This window comes from Rhinopithecus roxellana, chromosome 8, assembly GCF_007565055.1.
Source record: "Rhinopithecus roxellana isolate Shanxi Qingling chromosome 8, ASM756505v1, whole genome shotgun sequence".
Taxonomy (NCBI): Eukaryota; Metazoa; Chordata; class Mammalia; order Primates; family Cercopithecidae; genus Rhinopithecus; species Rhinopithecus roxellana.
The window spans coordinates 130,272,816-130,295,624 of record NC_044556.1 but is presented as its reverse complement, the minus strand read 5'-3'; the positions used below and the strand labels follow the sequence as shown (position 1 = coordinate 130,295,624).

Genomic DNA, 22,809 nt, shown 5'->3' with positions numbered 1-22,809 from the left:
GAGCAGAACTTCACATTGTCAGGCTGCCCTGTATAAGAATCGCTCAGATACTATTCACGATAGCTGCCTTAGCTCTCTTCCCCTACCTGTCCTTAATCTCAAGGGCAGGGCAAGTCAAAGAGGAGCAAGATAAAGGTTGTATCTAAAAAGACAAGAAAAAAAGTAGGCAAAAATGATCTCCTGTGCTTTCTGACTTTTTCATGCTGCTTTCCATCTTTTACTTTTCTTAGAGTTTATTATCTTTATGTTGCTTCCTGAACATCCCAAACTTAGCCATAGTTGCACCTTAGCCAAGTGTACCCTACCCCGACTCCCTGCCAAAATTACTTCTTTATATCTCCTCTCACCCATGTAATAAGCACCTTACCTCCAAATACAATCAGAACTTCATTCCACAGTAGGAAAAAAACCACATTGCCTCAAGGTTGTCCCCCTGCCATGACTTTTTTCTTACTACCTATCTGAACCATAAAATAAGTTCTCTATGGCAGCTTCTTGCTTTTCTTTCTAGGAGATTAATAGGGAGACCCATTACCAAAAAGTTCCAGAACCAACCTCCACCCCTACATTCAGCTGTTAGGAAGTGGGAAAAGCAGATATGGGTACCCAAGAATAGTTTGGTTGGCATAATGTCACCCTTTCCAAGTTATTCAGATTAACAGTTTCACATTTATTCTTGATTACCAGGGGCATGATGGCCATGCATACTACAAAGTGCTTATGAAGTTAATTACTAAATTCTGCTTTTCACTTGTGTACTTTATTTGTTGCTCATGTAATGTGATTAGCTGCTCTCAATTTAAGAGGTGGCTTGCTAAAAAGTACTCAACTGCGCTACAATTATAGCATATATATATAGAGTATATATGGTTTTCTTGGTTTTAAAGGAAAATAATTAACTGAAATGTTGGAATTTCCTAAGTATTCTATGGCAACTTTTGGCTTTCTTAACAACTTCTGGGACTTTGTATGCTTTGAAATCACATTACTTTATGATATTTGATCTGGTTAGGAAACCTAATGTTATTAGCCTAGAATTTGTGAGTCTTTGAAAAGGGATAAAAGGCTATCCACTGTAAATCACAGACTCGCTAGATAGATTTGGGGACAAGCTTAGGAAAAAAAAAAAGATCATAATACTGGCCAAGATAAATGAGACATAGTGTCAATTTTTCTGCCATGAACTAGGTAACCAAACTACCTCACTTTAAGAATTCCCCTTTGGATTATTACCTGCAGATATCTGGAGTAACTGGTTATCCTGTTACTCCATTGTAGCTGCTACAGTGCACGAGTTATCATTCTTTATTCTTCAGGATCGTGGGCTTGGTCAAAAGTGACTGTGAAGCTCAGATAACTGACTTCTTTTCCTAAGTCCGATAAACCTATGGAATTTTGGCATATCAGATAAATTTGCTGCAGTTTATGTACTTTCATACTTTTGCAATTACTTAGACTTCTAAAATGTATTATTTGTTTCTTTTATAGGACAATGAAGGCCAAACAGCTCTACATTATGGTAAGAAATTTCTAAATTATTATGTAATCATATTTGAACATCTTCTCTATTTATTTCAACTTTGTTCATTCCTATGTAGTGCTTAGATAAGTACCTGGCAGCTAGCAGAGATACAATAACTTTTTGTTTGAAAAATGTATTAGGCCGCACGCAGTGGCTCACACCTGTAGTCCCAGCACATTGGGAGGCTGAGGCAGGCAGATCACTTGAGGTCGGGAGTTCAAGACCAGCCTGGCCAACATGCTGAAACCCTGTCTCTACTAAAAATACAAAAATTAGCCAGGCCTGGTGGCGGGCGCCTGTAATCCCAGCTACTTAGGAGGCTGAGGTGGGAGAATCGCTTGAACCTGGGAGGGGGAGGTTGCAGTGAACTGAGATCGCACCACTGCACTCCAGCCTGGGTGACAGAGTGAGACTCCATCTCAAAAACAAAACAAAACAAAAAAAAAAAGTATTAATAACTTAGTAAGTTGAAGATATATTAAAATTCTTATGGTCACATTTATAATAAATTGTTTCTATACTAGCAACAGAAATGGAGACCCCTCCAGCCCCACTTTGAAAATTCATTATTTCATTCTTAGTTCTATTCATGAGTGACAAGAAAGATGTTAATCATTGTCACTATAGAATCTAGCATTTCTCCTACAAGAAATATTTTCTTGATCTAATTGAAGAAAAAGAAATTTGATTTTTTAACTAATTTCTCCTACTAACTGATTAACTTAAGTAATCTGTAAAATAGAAAAAAATCTGTAAGATGGAAATAATATGTCTCTTAGAGAGCTGCTTGGTAAATTCAGTGAGATAAAAGATATTACAGTATTTTGTAAAATGTAAAGTCCTAGTAAATATAATTTAAAGATTCTGCGTAGATTGGGCGCAGTGGTGCACGTCTGTAGTTCCCGCTACTCAGGAGGCTGAGGCAGGAGGATCACTCAAATCCAGGAGTTTGAGGCCAGCCTGAGCAACACAGACCCCGTCTCCAAAAAAAAAGATTCTATTTGGGTGTGAATATGGCTGAATGAAAGACAGCCATCAGTATTTAAACCAGATTACGGATCAACCTTTTGGGAGGGAATACATTTGTCAGTCTTGGCAGTCTTAGACTGCCGTTCAGTATCAAGTGGCTCAGATGACCCTGGACACTTTTGTCTGCTGCTTTGGACTTTAAATTTGCACTTAAGTGTTCAAAAATCCCAAGCTAAAAAGTCAACTAAGGTATTTCAAGCTGATAGTGTCTCTGAGATGCTTGGTGGAAACAAAAGCAAAATCATTCTGGAGGGATGATTCTGGAGAAACCTCGCTGTGCTATCTAGGAGTCTTAACCTATTGGACTAACTATTATACTACCTATATATGTCAGCCTAATAATTGAGGTTGAAATGTCTGTCACCAACTACCAGCCTCAACTCACTTATGAGTTTATCTAGCATAACCTGTTTACCAAAACCAGGAGGAGAAAGGAAAATTGTGAGTCAATCTCACTTTTGAGCATAGATGCAAAAATCCTAAATAAAATATTAGCAAATGAAATCCATCAATATATTTTTAAAAGAAAGAAAGATATGTGCTGACCAAGTTGAGTTCATCCCAGGAATTCAAGGATGACTTAACATTTAAAAAATCTATTAATGTAACCTTCCACATCAAATTAGGTAAAAAACCATATGATCAAATGAAATGCAGAAAAAAGCATTTGAGGATGTTCAACACTCATTTTAAGAGCGGTAGAGAAAAGTAGTTAAGACTGCTCATAAGTCAGACTTCTGGGTTCAAATTCTAGTTCTACCCCTGACCTTGGACAAAATACTTAACTTACCCTGTACCTCAGTTTACTCATGATGAAATAGGGATAGTAACCTCAGAGATTTGTTAGAATGAGTTAATCTGTGTAAAGTGTTCAGAACAACGTCTGACACATACTCTGACATATACTCAATAAATGTTAGTTAATTATTTTTATGATAAAAGCTCTTAAACTAGGGATAGAAGGAGACTTCTATGGCCTGATTTACTTATCAAAAACCCAGAGCAAGCATTATTATTAAAGATGGGATGTGTGAAGCATTTTCTTTAAAATCCAAAACAAGAAAAAATGCGTACCATAACTGTTTCTCTTCAATACTGTATTAGAATTGCAGATAACACAAAATGAAGAACAAAATAAATAAAAGGTACATGAGATGGATAAAACAAAATCATCATCATTCTCAAGCAATACAGTTACCTACATAGAAATCCAAGAAACTCTACAAATTATAAAAACTATGCAATTTAGCAAGGATGCTGAATGCATTAGTTTTTTAAGTTCAGTCTTAAACATTAGTGTAAAAAGGTAAAAATATTTTTAAACATTTTTCCAATATTATTTACAGTAGCAACAAAATCCTAGGACTCAACCTAACAAAAGGTATGTAAAACCTTCATAGAAAAAAATACAATTTTTAAAAGACATTTTTAAAAGACCTAAGCAGAAGGAGAAATAACCCATGTTAATGAATGGGAAGACTTGATTTCATAAAGATCATTTCTGCCAAGTCAAACTACAAATACAGAGAATTTTCATAAGAATTCCAGCAGATGCTTTGTGGAGTTTAACAAACTTGCTCTAAAATTCAAATGGAAGATAAAGGAGCCAGGAATAGCTAAGGCAATTTGAAGAAAAGCAAGAAAGAAAGACTCGTTCTTCCAAATATCAAGATGTTATTTTACAGCTATGATAATGAAGGCAGAGACTGACTTCCAACATGACAATGTGAGAAGCTGCACTGATAAGCTCCCTTGTCAAACTGGTAAAAATTATTTGTGGAACTATAGACATTTAATAGCTTCTGGGTACTAAGGACAAAAAGCAAATGAAGAGACATCTATTCAAGAAAATCTACAAAAATTTGGTAGGAAGAAAAACTTTGTGGTATTTGAACCAAGATCACTCCCTCCTTTCTCTCTTCCCAGCTCAGTGATGTGGAGACTCCACTCCACAATGCCAGGAACACAGAGCTCCCTCTCCTCCCAGCTCCTAGTCAGAGGACTTTCTTCCTGGGAGAAGCAAGACAAACATTTTCCACCTTGCCTCCAGCTACCTTTTGCTAAGGCTGTCCTGGGCAAATATGGTCCCAACTACTTGGGAGGCTGAGGCAGGAAAATCATTTGAATACAGGAGTTGGAGGCTGCAGTGAGTCATGATTATGCCACTGCACTCCAACCTGCTTGACAGAATAAGACCCTATCTCAAAAAAAAAAAAAATTAAGAGTAAAAAAGAAAGAACTATGAATCGTGTGAGATTGTATTTTGCTTACAAGCTAGCAAGTTAGCCTGACTGTTTCATGGTTGCTGGCAAAAGGCACAAAACTTTTGAATCAGAGACAAAAGACTTTATTATCCATGGCACAGCAAGCAGCATAAGCTTCATGTTTTTGTCATTTCCTCTTGCCTCCAAAGTCCCACCAAAGCGACGCAGAGAGGTCCACGTAGATACTGCATTCACCGTGTCATGGCTTAGGAATCGTGATCTTAGGGAACTCCAATCTTTTATAATGGGCTGCAAGCAAACCTTTGCTCAGGAGGAGGTATTATGTTTATTATTCTGGTTGGTAAACAAACCTGCCCTCTCTTCTGGAAACACTATCTCTGTTGTCAAATCTGTTCATTACACAAACATCCTTGAAATTTAGTCTAGAACAAAAGCTGTCTTATGTCTTCTGCACATCTTATGTACCTTTGTACCTTATGTACCTTTGTACATAAGACGTGCAGAAATGTGAGAGACCCGTCAAGAATTGTCTCCCAACAATAATTAATTGGGGAATGCAGATTAAAACATTTAGATACAACTTCATACTGATCAGACTGGCAACATGTAAATGTCTACAAGTATTAATATTAGGCTATAAAACAACAGGAATTCTCATACATTGCTGATAAAAGTGTCAACTGTTATAGCCATTTTGAGATCAGTTTAGTAAGATTTAGTAAAGTTGAAGGTACACATACTCTACAACCCAGTAATTCTAGTTGTAGACATATACCAGAGAAAAACTCCTGAACATGTGTATAATGAAACATGATGTAGAACATTGATTGCAGCATATTTGTAGTAGTCAACAACTGGTTTTATTAGCCTCTATTCCTCTACATGCCATGCTTGCAATATTTGTTAATTGAAATTGCACATATATACATATATGCATATATAAATACATATTTTATGGTATCAAATGCCTTTGAAAGAACCATTAAAATGAGCATATAAAATAGTAAAATAATAAACTATTTAATCTGTAAGCTCCTGTCTATAAATAGCCCTGTAGTAGGGTTTGTTTGTTTGTTTGTGAGTCAGTGTCTCACTCTTGTCACCCAGGCTAGAGTGTAATGGCGCAATCATGGCTCACTGCAGCCTTGAACTCCTGGGCTTGAGCTATCCTCTCACCTCAGCCTCCCAAGCAGCTGGGACTACAGGCACGCACCACCACACCTGGCTAAGTTATTTTATTTTTGTTGAGACAGGATCTAGCCCAGGCTGGTCTCAAACTCTTGGCCTCCACCAATTTTCCTATGTCAGCCTCCCAAAGCATACGTAGTAGTTACTGTTTTTTATAAATGAGGCAACCTAAAATCAAAGAGATTAACAAGCTTGCCTAAGGGAACTGGAAATTGAAACCTGTGTGTCTGTACTTACTAGGAAAAGACAAAAATTAATGCTTTCCCATACCTCCTTCCACAGCATTCACATCACTTACTCCTCAAACGTATTTATTTAGTATTTCTGTCATAGGACTCCTCTTGTATTATCAAGAGCTGTGCTAAACCCTAATTTTCCACCCAGAAGAAATTTTTCTCAGCCATCCCCACAGCTGTGATTGCAATCTGGGATAACCAGGCTTAAGTCAAGTAACCGGAGAGTCAAAAAAGAGGGAAAATAAACTCTTCACACACTGGTTGTGAGGTCTTTAGCACAAAATTTTTCCTGATGCCTTGCTTCGAGAGGCCAGCCTTCTTTTACTCTAAAATATTTGCCCTACAGTCTAGAGTTCACTGCTCTGTTTATAAAAACAACCACTGCCAATGCACAGTGTATATAGTGTGCTGCCATGAATATATCTATACATACTTGCTAGTAAATATATATCTCTGGGAAGATACATAAAAAGCTAATAATGTTAATTGCCTTGGGGAAGAGGAGCTGTGGGGCTAGAATACAAGAATAAGATGAAAACCTATTTCTGTAAGCCCTTTTATAGCTTCTGTATTGGACCTATATGCATATATCATCTGTTCAAAAATTAAATTATTTTAAATTTAAGTATCATAGGTTCTATTAGTACTATGAATATGATACACCTTCTTAATTATATTTCATTCATTCAACAAATATTTGAATGCCTACTATTTGCTGGATAAAATACATCAAACATTCTTTTTAAGATAAGAGATGTCCCCAGATTCCTTTACTTCCCACCCAATAAAGAACCCAGTATCTATAGCGGTAAATGGGTGAGCAAACACTATATCTGGGAGAACTCTGGGCTTGGATTTCAATGCCAATGCAACCTGGAAATAAGGCCTCTTGAACTAGAAGTAATCAGGACTCAAAACTGAGATCCTGCACATGAGCCAGGACCTTCAAAAGGCTATATATATCCTTGGTTTAAAAGAGGAGGCAAAGAGGTAGAGATTAGAACAAGTTGGCCTATTGGTAAAAAAGAAGACAGAGAAGCTTCTCTGCTTCAGACTAGCATTTGGGTGGAAACAAAAGCCCTATAAGTTTGGGGTGCACATTTATATTCTGATTATTTCAGGAATCCTCAAGTCAAGAAATTAACATAAGTGTACCGGGCTGGCGAATGCTAAACTTCTCTTGAGAAACACATCAACCTATACAGTACAAAGTTCCTCCAGAATGAAGCCCCACTGATAATAAGTTCACAATCCAAAATTACAAAATACACTTGAGTGAATGTCAGCAGACACAGTAAACTATAGTAATAGACTTTGAGAAACTTCAGTAAAAGTTGGATAAAAATGATCAGAATAAGTCTGTATAAAATGAAGGAATCAAAAACACAAGAACAAGACATTCCAAAAAAGAACAGGCAGATTTGAAAGAGAACCAGGCCGGGCGCGGTGGCTCAAGCCTGTAATCCCAGCACTTTGGGAGGCCGAGACGGGCGGATCACAAGGTCAGGAGATCGAGACCATCCTGGCTAACACAGTGAAACCCCGTCTCTACTAAAAATACAAAAACTAGCCGGGCGAGGTGGCGGGCTCCTGTAGTCCCAGCTACTCGGGAGGCTGAGGCAGGAGAATGGCGTAAACCCGAGAGGCGGAGCTTGCAGTGAGCTGAGATCCGGCCACTGCACTCCAGTCCGGGTGACAGAGCGAGACTCCGCCTCAAAAAAAAAAAACAAAAAAAACAAACAAAAAAAAAACAAAAAACAAAAAAAAGAAAGAGAACCAAATAGAACTATGTAAATTAAAAAAAAAAAAAAAACAAATTTTACAATGGATAGGTTAAAGTGAAGAATTGACACAAGTTAAAAAAAAAAAATTGGTGAAAAGATTTGTCTAAAGAAATTGCCAAAAAGACAGCACAGAAAGGTAAAGAAATTATAAATGTAAAGAGACATTAAGAGTGGAACAAGAAAGTTCAGCATTTATTTATCTTAATTTGTTTTTTGAGACAGAGTCTAGCTCTGTCACCCAGGCTGGAGTGCAGTGGTGTGATCTCGACTCACTGCCCCCTCCGCCTCCTGGGTTCAAGTGATTCTCCTGCCTCGCCCTCCAGAGTAGCTGGGACTACAGGCATGTGCCACCACACCCAGCTAGTTTTTGTGTTTTTAGTAGAGACAGGGTTTCACCATGTTGAACAGGCTGGTCTCAAACTCCCGGCCTCAAATGATCAGCCTGACTTGACCTCCCAAAGTGCTCACATTACAGGCATGAGCCACTGTACCTAGCCTAATTTTTTTATTTTTAATTTTTGTGGATGCATAGTAGATACATATTTATGGAGTACATGAGATACTTTGATACAGGGATCCAATGTGTAATAATCACATCATGGTAAATGGAGTATCTATTCTACTATTCCCTCAAGCATTTATCCTTTGTGTTACAAACAATCTTTTAGTTATTTTGAAGTATACAATTAAATTATTATTGACTATAGTCATCCTGTTGTGCTGTCAAATACTGGGTCTTTTTCTTTGTAAAAATTTTTTTTGGGCCGGGCGCGGTGGCTCAAGCCTGTAATCCCAGCACTTTGGGAGGCCGAGGCGGGCGGATCACAAGGTCAGGAGATCGAGACCATCCTGGCTAACATGGTGAAACCCCGTCTCTACTAAAAAATACAAAAAACTAGCCGGGCGAGGTGGCGGGCGTCTGTAGTCCCAGCTGCTCGGGAGGCTGAGGCAGGAGAATGGCGTGAACCTGGGACACGGAGCTTGCAGTGAGCCAGGATCCAGCCACTACACTCCAGCCTGAGCGACAGAGTGAGACTCCGTCTCAAAAAAAAAAAAAAAAAAATTTTGTACCCATTAACCATCCCCATGTCCACCCCCATGTCCCTACAACCCTTCCCAGCCTCTCGTAACCGTCCCTCCACTCTCTATCTTCGTAGCTTCCATTTTTATTTTTAGCCCCCACAAATAAGTGAGAATATGTGAAGTTTGCCCTTCTCTGCCTGGCTTATTTCACTTAACATAATGACCTTCAGTTCATCCATGTTGTTGCAGATGACAGAATCTCACTCTTTTTTATGGCTGAATGTCCTCCATTGTGCATATACACCACATTTTCTTTATCCATTCATCTGTTGATGGACACTTAGGTTGCTTCCAAATCTTGGCTATCGTGAATAGTGCTGCAACAAACGTGGCAGTGCAGATATCTCTTTGATATGCTGATTTCCTTTCTTTTGGGTACATACCCAGGATTGGGATTGCTGGATCGTATAGTAGCTCTATTTTCAGTTTTTTGAGGAAGCTCCAAACTGTTCGCCATAGTGATTGTACTAATGTACATTCCCACCAATAGTGTACGAGGGCTCCCTTTTCTCCACATCCTCACCAGCATTTGTTATTGCTTGTCTTTTGGATAACAGCCAAGTTCAGTATTTTTAATAGGAGTTCCAGAAGGAGAGATTGGGAAAAATTAATATTTGATGATATATTTACTAATAATTCCTAGAATTGATTTAAACATTGGGATCTTCAGATTCAGGAATTATGAGCTCTGGTTAGTAATCATCTGTGATATTCATTTGGTGGAATACTGTACAGCAATGAGAATGAGCTACATCTACACGCAATAACAGAAATGAATCTTACGCATGCTATTGAGCTGAGATGCCAGACACAAAACAGTACATATGGTATGGTTTCCATTTATATAAAGGTCACAAATGGGAAAAACTTATCTCTAGCATTAGTAAAGGGGATAATGATTACCTTGGATGAAGTAAGCAGGTAACAGGCAACTAGAAAGGGTTAACAGGGCAGGGGTGCTTTTGAGAGTCTAATAATGATCGGATTGTTGATATGTGCTAGTTACATGGATAAATTTCCTTAAAAAAATTTATATACAGTTGATCCTTGAACAACATAGGTGTGAACTGTGTGGATCCACTTATATGCAGGGTTTTTTTTTTATATAAATATATTGGAAAATATTTCAGAGATTTGTGACAACTTGAAAAAAACTCAATTTTGCATCCTAGAAATATCAAAAAAATTAAAGAAAAGTTACTTACTTACGTGATGAATGCATAAAATATATGTAGATACTAGTCTATTTCATTTAACATCATAAAATATACACAAATATATTATGAAAAGTTAAAATTTATCAAAACTTACACACATAAACACAGACTATTCATGGCACCATTCAAAGTTGAGACAAATGTAAATGAATCTAAAGATGCAATATTAAATCATAACTGCATAAAATTAACTAGTATATACTGTTCTACTGTAATAATTTTGTGTACGCCTCCTGTTGCTATTACAGTGAGCTCAAGTGTTGCCAGTCTGTGCTTTAAGTGCCAGAATGATGCTGGTCATCTCTACGTGAGCAGTTTGTCTCTCCAGTAAATTGTGTATCACAGTAAAAAAGTGATCTTGCAGTTCTTGTGTATTTTTGTGTGTTAGTAACTACCATAAACCTTGAATAACACAAGGGGGCCTATACAAAATGCCACTAGTGATGTTGAAAGTGTTCCCGAGAAGGGAAGTATGACATTACAAGAAAAAGTTAAGTTGCTTGATATGTACCATAACTTGAGTTCTGCCACCGCAGTTGCCACCATTTCAGACAGATGATTCATCTTGGAAACAGGCAACATAAACATACAGCATCAATAAATACAGTACAGGTACTATACATGTATTTTATGATTTTCCTAATAACATTTTCTTTTCTATGGCTTATTATATTATTAAGAAGACATATAACATACAAAATATGTGTTAATTGACAGTTTCTGTTACTGGTAAGGCTTCTAGTTCAGCTATAGAATATTAGTAGTTACGTTTTTGGAGAGTCAGCAGTTATATGTGGCTTTTCTAATTCATGTGGAGTTGGCACGCCTAACCCCCATGTTGTTCAAGGCTCAACTGTATGTGATTTTGGTACTCTTCTGTGTACATTTTATACTCTTTAAAAAGTATACAGACACCAAGAAAGTCTAAACCTAGGCAGTTGTACAGTAGCGATGTTATTGTTTCTGTGTAAAGTCTCATTTAGCTTTTTCTACAAATGTTTGAGCTAGGTACTGCCTTCCCCCATTTTTAGATGAAAAACTGCAGTTCAGAGATGTTACCTTGACATGGTAATCCAAACTGTAGTTAGCAGAGCCAAGACACTTGTACAGGTCTTCTGATTCTACATCCAGACCTCTTTTCACAGTTCCATAAATACAGTCCTGCTGTCTTTTTAAGGAAGACATTATTTTGTGGAAGATAATCTTTTATACAAATGAAATTAAAGAAAATCTTTTCTTGTTGGTTACCTTGGTCAGTGATTCAAGGCTAATTTTCAAGACTGTATTTGGGAGTAAATGTATATCAATATTTCTGTCTATCTGTGTACTTTTATCTTTTTATTTCTGTTCACTAAGAGTTTATACATTAATAAAAATCATCCCTGATTCAGAAATCTTGCCTAAAATTCATCTAGAACTTCTGTTTCTCTCAGGTTATTTTAATCATCATGGAAAGAACAAAACAAATGCCATATACGTTAAAATCAAGATAATCAAATACTAAATATCCCTAAAAGTTCTGGCATTACAAATATATAAAATTAAAATATTCTGACAATTCAGGAATGTTTAATAAAAATTACTATTTTAAGTTTAATTCATAATCACTTATAGGAGTGGGTTATTTTTAATTTATAATTTTTCACTAGGTCACTGGATTCTTGCCAGTTTTTAAGGTAGTCAAAACAGTCTTGCATGTAATAATAATAATAATAATAACCATTTATTAAGCACCTATTATATGCCAGAGAATCTGCTGGGCATATTTGTTATTCATTTAATCACTTAATATTATTTAACGCTTTTTATTTAGTGGGCAGTGAGTTACTATTTGTTGATTTTATTTTATTTCAGGACTCTTAACCTACTCTTGGAACTTTCATAAAACTATAAGTATCGTTAAATCCAGAGAGTGCAGACAGTGTTGGGGATGTCTTTGGGGACTTAGCTATTATTTTTTATGAATTATGGTTGGGCTTGACAGCTGTCCTTGTGTTGACAGCTCTTCTGATTATAGCAGTTGTCAAACTCCATCCTTAAGCAGGTTGTAAATCCTGGCTTCTTCCGATTAAAACTGGGTCAGATCCAATCGCAGGTTAACTAGAGGCCAGTATTCTACTACTGTACGTCCTTACTAGTTCATTCTAAATGGGCTTTGTGTGGCAGCATACTAAAACCCTTATATGCCTGTATTTTACTTGGGTTATTTTGAACCTTCAGATATTGGTCCTCCTGCTATTTTGTGATTAAACATGGTCCTTGCTGAAGAGTATATTGGTATAAGTGTGGTCTTCCTTATAAATGGCCTGTTAGCCTTCCCCCTCCTCTTCCTCCACTGGGAATACTAATATCATTGCATCTGTGTCTCCCAGGGGAAATCAAGGCTTTTCCTTGCACGTGCAGTCATGTGATTTCAGAGTGGGCAGGCTTTGTATCCTCATGAGCCCTTGGTCTTCCACGCAAAGCACCATCTGTTCTGTTACCTCCACACTGTTACAGGGCAGTGGGAGGAGGCATTAGAGTGAAAATAAATAAAATAAAAAAAGAAAGAAATTCATCATCAAAACCCTGAGGATTAATGGAGTCAGAAGGCTCACTGCTCTGAATGGAAATTCATCTTCACCTGTGCCAGTGTCAGGGCTGCCTCTATGGCACTTGACAAATAGAGGTTCCCAGGGTACCATAAATTCAGCAACTGTTCTAATCCCTATAGACTTGCTCAAGCTTTTCCAAGATGGGCTTATGACTGTTTTTATATTTCCCAGCACATTGTGGGCACCAGTATATCCCCTCATTAATTTGGTAAAATGTTAGCACCCTTTCCTCCTCAATTCTCTCTCACGTTCTTTGTCTTTGTCTGTTTTGAAAGGGTGGGCAGAGTACACGTTTCTGAAAGGCGACTCTACATTGTGACTTGTGTTTCACTGAAGATGCCAAAGGCAGAGAAATCAATTAACTAATGAATTTTGAGCAAATAGTAAGTGCCCAGCATTACGCTAGATGGAGAAGATAATACAAAAAGAAGCATATACTCAAGTAGTTCAGCATTCCATTGCGGGGTACAAAGCATATTTTTTCAACAGCTATTTTTTGGGCAACTATATGTGCAAGTAGGCTCTGTGCTAACATAAACATAATGGATACCTCTCAACAGTGAGTCTCCCAAGAGATACTGCAAGTAGCCTACTCATATCAGGATAAGATATACTTGTGTGGTTTAAAGGACCCCTGTCCTTTAAGTTACTCAGTCTCATTCTTCTTTATCTATAAGTTGTTTATGCTGTCATGTAAGTCTGTCTTTGCATAACTCCCAGGCATTTGTTAATAGAACTCCTTTCATATGAATGCCATATTTCTGGCTCTGAATTACTGTTTTGCAACCTTAAATTCCAAATTTATATCTCACATCATAGTTAGACCTGAGCTAAAATTTCATTCACATCTGTCAAGTTAGGGAATTATTAATTAGCCTCAGGTAGCATTTTCATAGCTGGTTGACTAGAGTTCCCTAGATGTGGAACTTAATTTCTTAAACTCCATACCTGGGTTGGTGCCCATAGATTATATCATATCTCACCACTGGAATGGTCACATCATCATACAGCATAAATGTAATTAATGTCCCTTTGTCTGAGATGGCCATCTTTTGTGTCTTCAGCCATAGCACACATCTACATAGCCCTGATCTTCTTGTGTAACTGTTGGGTTAGAATTGAGCCAAGCGTGATCTGACAGATCATGATGGTTATTATTGTGTATTATAGATTTATACAATGGGAAGTTTATTCCTGTGATACTGCTAAAGGTCCTGTTTTAAAACCTATGTGTTTCTTACAATAAGTTGAGACTAATAACTGCAGTGTAAGGTTAAATCATTATTGTTCAAAATATAAATGTCTTGTAGCTAGTTCTATGCAGGATAAATAGCCTTTTTTCACAGCTATTTGATAGAAGGCAGTGTGTCTTCAACTTTGTTGTATTTTATAGGAGATTGTGTTTCATTTTAATCCAATTTGGTATACAGTGATTCATGATAAAACCCTTCAGAAATTTAAAATTAAAATGTTCGCTAAAATTATCTTTGGACCAGGCACAGTGGCTCATCCCTATTATCCCAGCACTTTGGGAGGCCAAGGCAAGTGGGTCACCTGAAGTCAGGAGTTGGAGACCAGCCTGGCCAACATGGTGAAACCCCATCTCTACTAAAATAATTCAAAAACAATTAGCTGGGCTTGGTGGTGGACGCCTGTAATCCCAGCTACTCAGGAGGCTGAGGCAGGAGAATCACTCGAACCCGGGAGGCAGAGGTTGCAGTGAGCCAAGATCGTGCCATTGCACTCCAGCCTGGGCGACAAGAGACTCCATCTCAAAAAATGATAATAATAAAATTATTTTGGGAGGCAATTTTAAATTCTCAAAAAGATACTATAATCCTAAACACTCTCTTGAATCCTCAGCCTTGGTAAAGATGATACCATCTCTTCCTCCCTGTCTGTGGCATCCCTCAAGATGCAGAATAGCTCTTGAGTCTCAGAAGCTACCCAAAACTATGATCTCAGCCAATCATCAGTGACCCTGGGGTTGGAATAGGCAATTCTTGCCTCCCTCTGCATTTTCTCCTATTCTCCATTCATCAAATATTAATATCTATACCTTGGTAGCCTTCTAAGAAACCCCACAACACTGAAGGCAGAGATAGGGTTCATAAATGGTCTGATTTTAGCTCAGAAAAAAATCTACCCTCTACTTTGGTTCAGTTAGAAGCACCTCTGAGCTTACGTGGTTATGGATTACAGTTTGGTGCCTAAGCTTATCAGGATAAGTAGTGTGAAGGATCACAAAATCTATCCCAAGTACGTGTCACAACCGGGTTTTGGCTGTCGGCTCTGTGCACACTTCACAGCACATAACCATGAAACTCTGATCTGGAAGCACCCACCCAAAGAGAAAAGATGGTCAAGGGAACCAGAGAAACTACTTTATCTTTACCTAAGTACCCTTTGAGAGCAAAAGAAGAAATATCACTACTAAATCATTTAAAACAAACCCCTGGGGAGTTCTGCTTCCACTATTAAGATGTAGTAAACTGCAAGAGAACTTCATTCTCACCCTAACAAAAGAAAAAGATAGATAGTCTACAAAATCATAACTTTTTGTGAACACATCAGACAGCAGAGGTTTCATGGCAGCCAAATAAACTGAATTCAAAGAGTGAAAAGCCCCTATAAGACACACAAACTGTTTCACCTTTGGCAGAACACCTGAGGAAGAGGCAGCCACCATAAAAATAGGTAGGAAGAAAACAGCTATGATTAGCAAATTGTTAAAGTGAGCTAGTATGACAATTTAGAGTAACTGGGAGCCTGAGACCCAAAAGGAGTCCTCAGTTGCATTCTTTTTCATTAACTGGGTGCTCATGAGAGAAATTTCTTTAGAAGAGAGAAAACCTCTTCAGTGGCACACAGGCATGAAACATTTCCACTTCCCTGTATCCTTCTTTTTTAATTAGTTAAATTTTTGACACATAAACCTTGTATATGTTTCAAAACATGATGTTGTAAAATATGTATACATTATGGAATGGCTGAATCGAGGTGATTAATAGATGCATTGCCTGACATACTTACCATTTTTTGTGGTGAGAACACTTAAAATTACTCTCAACAATTTTCAAGAATACAGTAAATTATTATCAACTATAGCCACCATGTTGTACAATGCTAAACTCTTATGTCATTCAAAGCCAAATCCTTAAGCCATAGAGGAGGAGCTGAAAGCCTTTCTGGCCTCCCCTCCTGCTGCTTCTGGGCTCAAGTAGATATCTACTGCTTTTGAAGTTAGAGTAAAAGCAAAATCTGCCTTCAGGGAGGGACGGGAAAGCCCTGAACTTAGGACTCTGCAGTGATATAAAGCAGAGATTCCCCTACCACTGAAGGCAGGGCAGGAAAGGCTCTCCCACCCAAGACACCCACCACTACCAACACCACATACACACACACCGCAGAGTTTGGCTGACATTTGGGGGAGGGGTGTGTAGAAACAATGAGAAATCACCATCCCCGAGGTCCTGCCTAAGACTGAGACCAGCCCAAAAGGACAAAGAACTCCATTGTACTCCTGCCATGAGCCGAGCCCTGAGTAATAAGCAAAAGTAGTCCATTGATGGAGGAGGGACAAGAATGTAGAGAGAGAGAGACTTCCTCTGTGGTACAGACATGCAGAGTGCTGAAAGCTAAGGGTGGAGCAACAACATTGTGGGGGGAGGGGGGAAACCCTAGCACCCTAGCCCCACACTAAGCATAAGGTAGCAGCATCCTATCACTGGAAGAGTTTGAAGGCAGTGATGCACTGAACTTATCTGTCACAACAGCAAACCCACACCCAGTTCAGCTGTTGACATTCATCTCTGTACACCTTCATCAGAGCTCTTGGGTGAATAGGTGCATTATAAATGAGCAGTAATATTTTGAAAGGAATCTGTTTTCCTGAGTAGTGGGTCTCAACAGTGGGCTTAAAATATTTAGTAAACCATGTCATAAGCAGATATGCCATCATCCAGGCCTTGTTGTTGCATTTATAGAGTATAGGCAGAGTAGATTTAGCATAATTCTTAAGGGCCCTAGGATTTTTGGAATGGTTTATGAGCATTGTCTTCAACCTAAAGTAACCAGTTGCATTAGCCCCTAACAAGAGAGTTCACCTGTTCTTTTATTTATTTATTTATTTATTTATTTATTTATTTATTTATTTATTTAGTGATGGGGTCACGCTCTGTTGCCCAGGTTGGAGTGCAGTGGCGCGATCTCAGCTCACTGCAACCTCCCGGGTTCAAGCTGTTCCCCTGCCTCAGCCTCCCAAGTACCTGGGACTACAGGTTCTTGCCACCATGCCCAGCTAATTTTTTGCGTTTTTAGTAAAGATGGAGTTTCACGGTGTTAGCCAAGATAGTCTCAATCTCCTGACCTTGTGATCCGCCTGCCTCAGCCTCCCAAAGTGCTGGGATTACAGGCATGAGCCACTGCGGCTGGCCGAGAGTTCACCTGTTCTTTGAAGACAGGCATTGTTTTCTCCTTTCTAGTTATGAAAATACTAGATGGCGGCCGGGCGCGGTGGCTCAAGCCTGTAATCCCAGCACTTTGGGAGGCCGAGACGGGCGGATCACGAGGTCAGGAGATCGAGACCATGCTGGCTAACACGGTGAAACCCCCGTCTCTACTAAAAAATACAAAAAAGAACTAGCTGGGCGAGGTGGCGGGCGCCTGTAGTCCCAGCTACTCGGGAGGCTGAGGCAGGAGAATGGCGTAAACCCGGGAGGCGGAGCTTGCAGTGAGCTGAGATCCGGCCACTGCACTCCAGCCTGGGCGACAGAGCGAGACTCCGTCTCAAAAAAAAAAAAGAAAGAAAATCCTAGATGGCATCTTTTTCCAATATGAGGCTGGTTCATCTACATTGAAAATCTGTTGGCTGGACACAGTGAGTGGCTCATGCCTGTAATCCCAGCACTTTGGGAGGCCCAGGTGGGCGGATCACTTGAGGTCAGGATTTTGAGACCAGCCTGGCCAACATGGTGAAACCCCTTCTCTACCAAAAATACAAAAATTAGCCAGTCATGGTGGCGTATGGCCTGTAATCCCAGCTACTCGGGAGGCTGAGGTACAAGAATCGCTTGAGCCCAGGAGGCAGAGATTGCAATGAGCCAAGATCGCGCCACTGCATTCCAGCCTGGGCAACAGAGTGAAACTCTGTCTAATAAAAAAGAAAAGAAAAAAAGAAAATCTGTTGTGTAGTATAGCCATCCTTGTCAATTATCTTTATCTTAGATCTTCTGGATAACTTGCTACCACTTCTGCATCAGCACTTACTGCTTTACCTTGCACTTTTATTTTATGGGAACAGCTTTCCTTCAGCCTCATGAGTCAGCCTCTGCCAACTCCTAACTTTTCTTCTGTAGTTTCTTCATCTCTTTCAGTCTTCATAGAATTAAAGAGCTGGAGACTTGCTGTGGATTAGACTTTGGCTTCAGGGGATGTTGTGGCTGGTTTGATCTTCTGCCCAGACCACTCAGTCTTTTTCTAAATCAGCAATAAGGCTGTTTTGCTTTCCTATCATTTGTGTGTTTGCTGGAATCGTGCTTTAATTTTCTTCAAGAACTTTCACTTGGCATTCACAAGTTGGCTGACTGGCACAAAAGCCTAGCCCATGTTGGTTTTTGACATGCCTTCATCACTAAGCTTAATCATTTCTAGCTTTTGCTTGAAAATGAGAGATGTTTGACTCTTCCTTTTACTTGAACACTTGGAGTTCATTGTAGGGTTATTAATTGGCCTAATTTCAATAATATTGTATCTCAGGGAATAGGGAGACCCAAGGAGAGGGATAGATGGGGGATTGGCTACTCCATGGTACAGTCAGAACACATACAACATTGGTCGATGAAGTTCATATTATATGAGGTGCAGTTCATGGCACCCCAAAACAATTACAATAGTAACATCAAAGATCATTTATCATAGATCCTCACAACAGAAATAATGATGAAAAGTTTGAGATATTGTGAGAATCCCCACAGTGTGACACAGAGACACAAAATGAACATATGCTGTTGGGAAAATGGCACCGATAGACTTGCTTAATATAATGTTGCCACAAATCTTTAATTTGAAAAAAAAAAAGGCAGTATCTGTGATGCACAGTAAAGTGAAGCACAATAAAATAAGTTATGCCTATATAAAATATTTTGAACTGAATGAAAATGAAAACACTCCTGTCAAAATTTATGGGATGCACAGGAGGCTGAGGCAGGAGAATTGCTTAAACCAGGGAGGCGGAGGTTGCAGCGAGCCAGGATTGTACCACTGCACTCCAGCCTGGGCAACGGAGCAAGACTCCACCTCAAAAAAAAAAAAATATATATATATATATATATATGGGATGCAGCTAAACCAGTGCTTTAAAGGAAATTAAATACTATTTTTAGAAAAGAAGAATTCATATCAGTGATCCAAGCTTCTACCTCAAATAAAGAAGGGCAAATTAAGCCCAAAGTAAGTGTGAAATGGTAAGAAAGATCAGAGCAGAAATCATTGAAATAGAGAACCAGAAAACAGAAAATCAGTGAAATCAAAAACTGGTTGTTTATAATAGTTCTCTAGGCAGACCAAGGAAGAAAAAAAAAGAGAAGAAACAGACTGGTTGCTGTGGCTCACACCTGTAATCCCAGCACTTTGGGAGACCAGTGCGGAAGGATCACTTGAGACTAGGAGTTCAAGACCAGCCTGGGCAACATAGCAAGACCCCATCTCTACAAAAAAACTTCTTAAACATGCCAGGCATAGTTGTTTGAGCCTGTAAGTCCCAGCTACTCAGGAGGCTGAGGCAGGAGGCTCACTCATGCCCAGGAGTTCCGGGATGCAGTGAGTTATGATGGTGCATCGCACTCCAGCCTAAGGAACAAAGTGAGATGCGACACCAGAAAAAAGAAAAAAAAAGCAAATTACCAATTTCAGGAATGAAAGGATATCAGTACATATCCTAAAGATATTATAAAGCAAATAAGGAAACATTACACACAATTTTGTACCAGTGAAATAGATAACTTAGATGAAATGGACAAATTATTATTATTACTAGTATTATTACTATTTTTGAGACAGGGTCTCACTCAGTTACCTAGGCTGCAGTGCAGTGGTGCGATCTCAGCCTGCTCACACTGCAGGCTCCACCTCCCAGGTTCAAGCAATTCTCCTGCCTCAGCCTCCCAAGTAGCTGGGATTACAGGAATGTGTCACCACGCCCAGCTAATTTTTGTATGTTTAGTACAGACAGGGTTTTGCCATGTTGCCCAGGCTGGTCTCAAACTCCTGGCTTCAGGCAATCTGCCTGCCTTGGCCTGCCAAAGTGCTACTGCTAAGATTACAGGCATGAGCCACCGCACCTGACCAGGACAAATTTTTTTAAAAACACAAACTACCAAAGTTTTCTGAAAAAGAAATAGAAAGCCAGGCATGGTGGCTCACACCTGTGATCCAAGCACTTTGGGAGGCTGGGGCACGCAGATCACCTGAGGTCAGGAGTTTGAGGTCAGCCTGGCCAATATGGTGAAACCCTGTCTCTACTACATATACAAAAATTAGTCGGGTGTGGCAGTACATACCTGTAATTCCAGCTACTCAGGAGCCTGAAGCAGGAGAATCACTTGAACCCGGGTGGTGGAGATTGCAGTGAGCCAAGATCGTGCCACTGCATGCCAGCCTGGGCTACAGAGCCAGACTCCATCTCAAAAAAAAAAAAAAAAAAAAAAAAAAAAAAAAAAAAAAAAAAAAAAAAGAAAGAAAGAAATAGAAGTGCACGCCTTTAGTCCCAGCTACTTGGGAGGCTTGAGGAAGAGGATCATTTGGAGCCAGGAGTTCAAGGCTGCACTGCACTATGATCATGCTTGTGAATAGCCACTGCATTCTAGCCAGGGCAACATAACCTGACCCCATCTTAAAAAAACAAAAATAAAAAATAGAAAATCTCGATAGCCCTATATTTATTAAAGAGATTGAATTTGTAGCTTAAAAGTTTCCCACAACAAGATTTCCAGGCCTTGATTACTTCCCTGGTGAATTCTACTGAGTGTTTAAGGATGAAATTGGCTGGGCACAGTGGCTCACGCCTATAATCCCAGCACTCTGAGAGGCTGAGGCAGGCAGATCACCTGAGGTCAGGAGTTTGAGAATAGCCTGGCCAACGTGGCAAAACCCTGTCTCTACTAAAAATACAAAAATTAGCTGGGCGTGGTGGCGGGCGCCTGTAATCTCAGCTACTTGGGAGGCTAAGGCAGGAGAATTGCTTGAACCTGAGAGGTAGAGTTTGCAGTGAGCTGAGATCATGCCATTTGCGCCACTGCACTCCAGCCTGGGCAACAGAGTGAGACTCTGTCTCAAAAAAAAAAAAAAAAAAAAAAAAAATTATACACACAAATGTTTCGAGAAAATAGAAGAAGAGGGAGCACTGCCCAACTCATTCTGTGAAGCCAGAATTACCTTGATAACCAAATCCAGACAAAGACCTTAGAGGAAAAGAAAACTACAGGCCAGTATTCCTTATGAACATTGATGCAAAAATGTTTAATAAGATGTTAGCAAATTGAACCTAGTAAACACAAAAAGATTAATAAATTTTGTGCAAGTGTGTTTATCCTAGGAATGCAAGGTTGGTTTGGCAATTGAGAACCATAGTATTTCACCATATCAACAGATCAAAAAAACAAAACGTGATTAGATCAATTTATGTAGAAAAGGCTAACAAAATTCAACTTCCCTTCATGATTAAAACAACAACAAAAACTCACAGCAAAGTAGAAATAGGAAATAGTAGGGAATTTCTTTAGCCTGAGAAAATCGACAGTTAATATCATCCTTGATGAAAGGCTGAATGCTTTCCCTCTAAGACTGTGGACGACAAAGATATCCACTCTCTCCAGTTTGATCCAACATTGTATTGAAAGTTCTAGCAATGCATTAAGGCAAGTAAAAGAAATGAAAACCATGTAGATTTAAAAAGAAGAAATAAAACTTCCTTTTTTCATAGGTGATGTGTCCATCTGTGTATAAGACCCCAAGAATCTATTAAAAAAAAAAAACACTAGAATAAGTGAGTTCACCAAGTTCACAGGACGTAAAAACAACATATATAAATGAAGAGTTTTCCTGTATTCTAGTAATGAACAATTGAAAATTAAAATTCAAAAACACTGAGGCTAGTATACAAATCTTAATTGTTTTTCTTTATGCTTACAGTAAATTGAATTTTTAAAAGATATTATTTGCAGTAGCCTCAAAAACATGAAATTCTTAGGGATACATCAAACAAAATAAATGTAGGATTTGTATGCGTAGAATTCCTAAATATTATTGAATTTAAGGAAAATTTAAATGGAAAGAGATACCAATGTTTGTGGATCAGAAGACTCAGTATTGTTAAGCTATCCATTCTTTCCAAATTGATCCATAGATTCAGCGGGGTCCCAATCAGAATCCCAGCAGGATCTTTGTAAAAACTTCTAAGTTGATTCTAAAATTTATATGGAAAAGCAAAGGACCTAAGGTAATCAAAACAACTTTGAAAACGAATAAAGTTGGAGGCCCCACACTGGTTTCAGGACTTAACTATAAAGTACAGAAATCAAGGCAATGTTGTATTGGTATAAGAACAGGTATATAGATCAAAGGAACATGATAGATAACCTAGAAATAGATCCAATCATAAATGGTCAGCTGATTTTTGACAAAAATGCCGACATAAAATTCAGTGGAGAGAAGAATAGCCTTTTCAATATATAGAGTTGTTACAATTGGACATTCAAATGCAAAACAAAACAAAAAGGTGAGCCTGAGGCCTACTCAAAAATAAACTGGGAAAGTAAGATCTTAGATGTATGCATAAGAGGAATAATGATAAAGAACTAGAAGAATATTTTTGTGATCTTGGTGTAGGCAGTGTTTTCAAATGGAACACAAAAAGCGCCAACCATAAAAGAAA

At 38.8% G+C, this 22,809-nt stretch overlaps 1 protein-coding gene across 2 annotated transcripts in view; it reads left to right on the top strand.

Moving 5' to 3' along the window:
* Window positions 1-22,809, top strand: part of ACBD6 (acyl-CoA binding domain containing 6) — a 208,037-nt gene that overhangs the window by 181,431 nt on the left and 3,797 nt on the right. For both annotated transcript variants that reach the window (XM_030936850.1, XM_010375644.2), the window contains exon 7: window positions 1,489-1,519. In XM_030936850.1, the coding sequence (XP_030792710.1) occupies window positions 1,489-1,519 (31 nt within the window). The remainder of the gene's footprint in view (window positions 1-1,488; window positions 1,520-22,809) is intronic.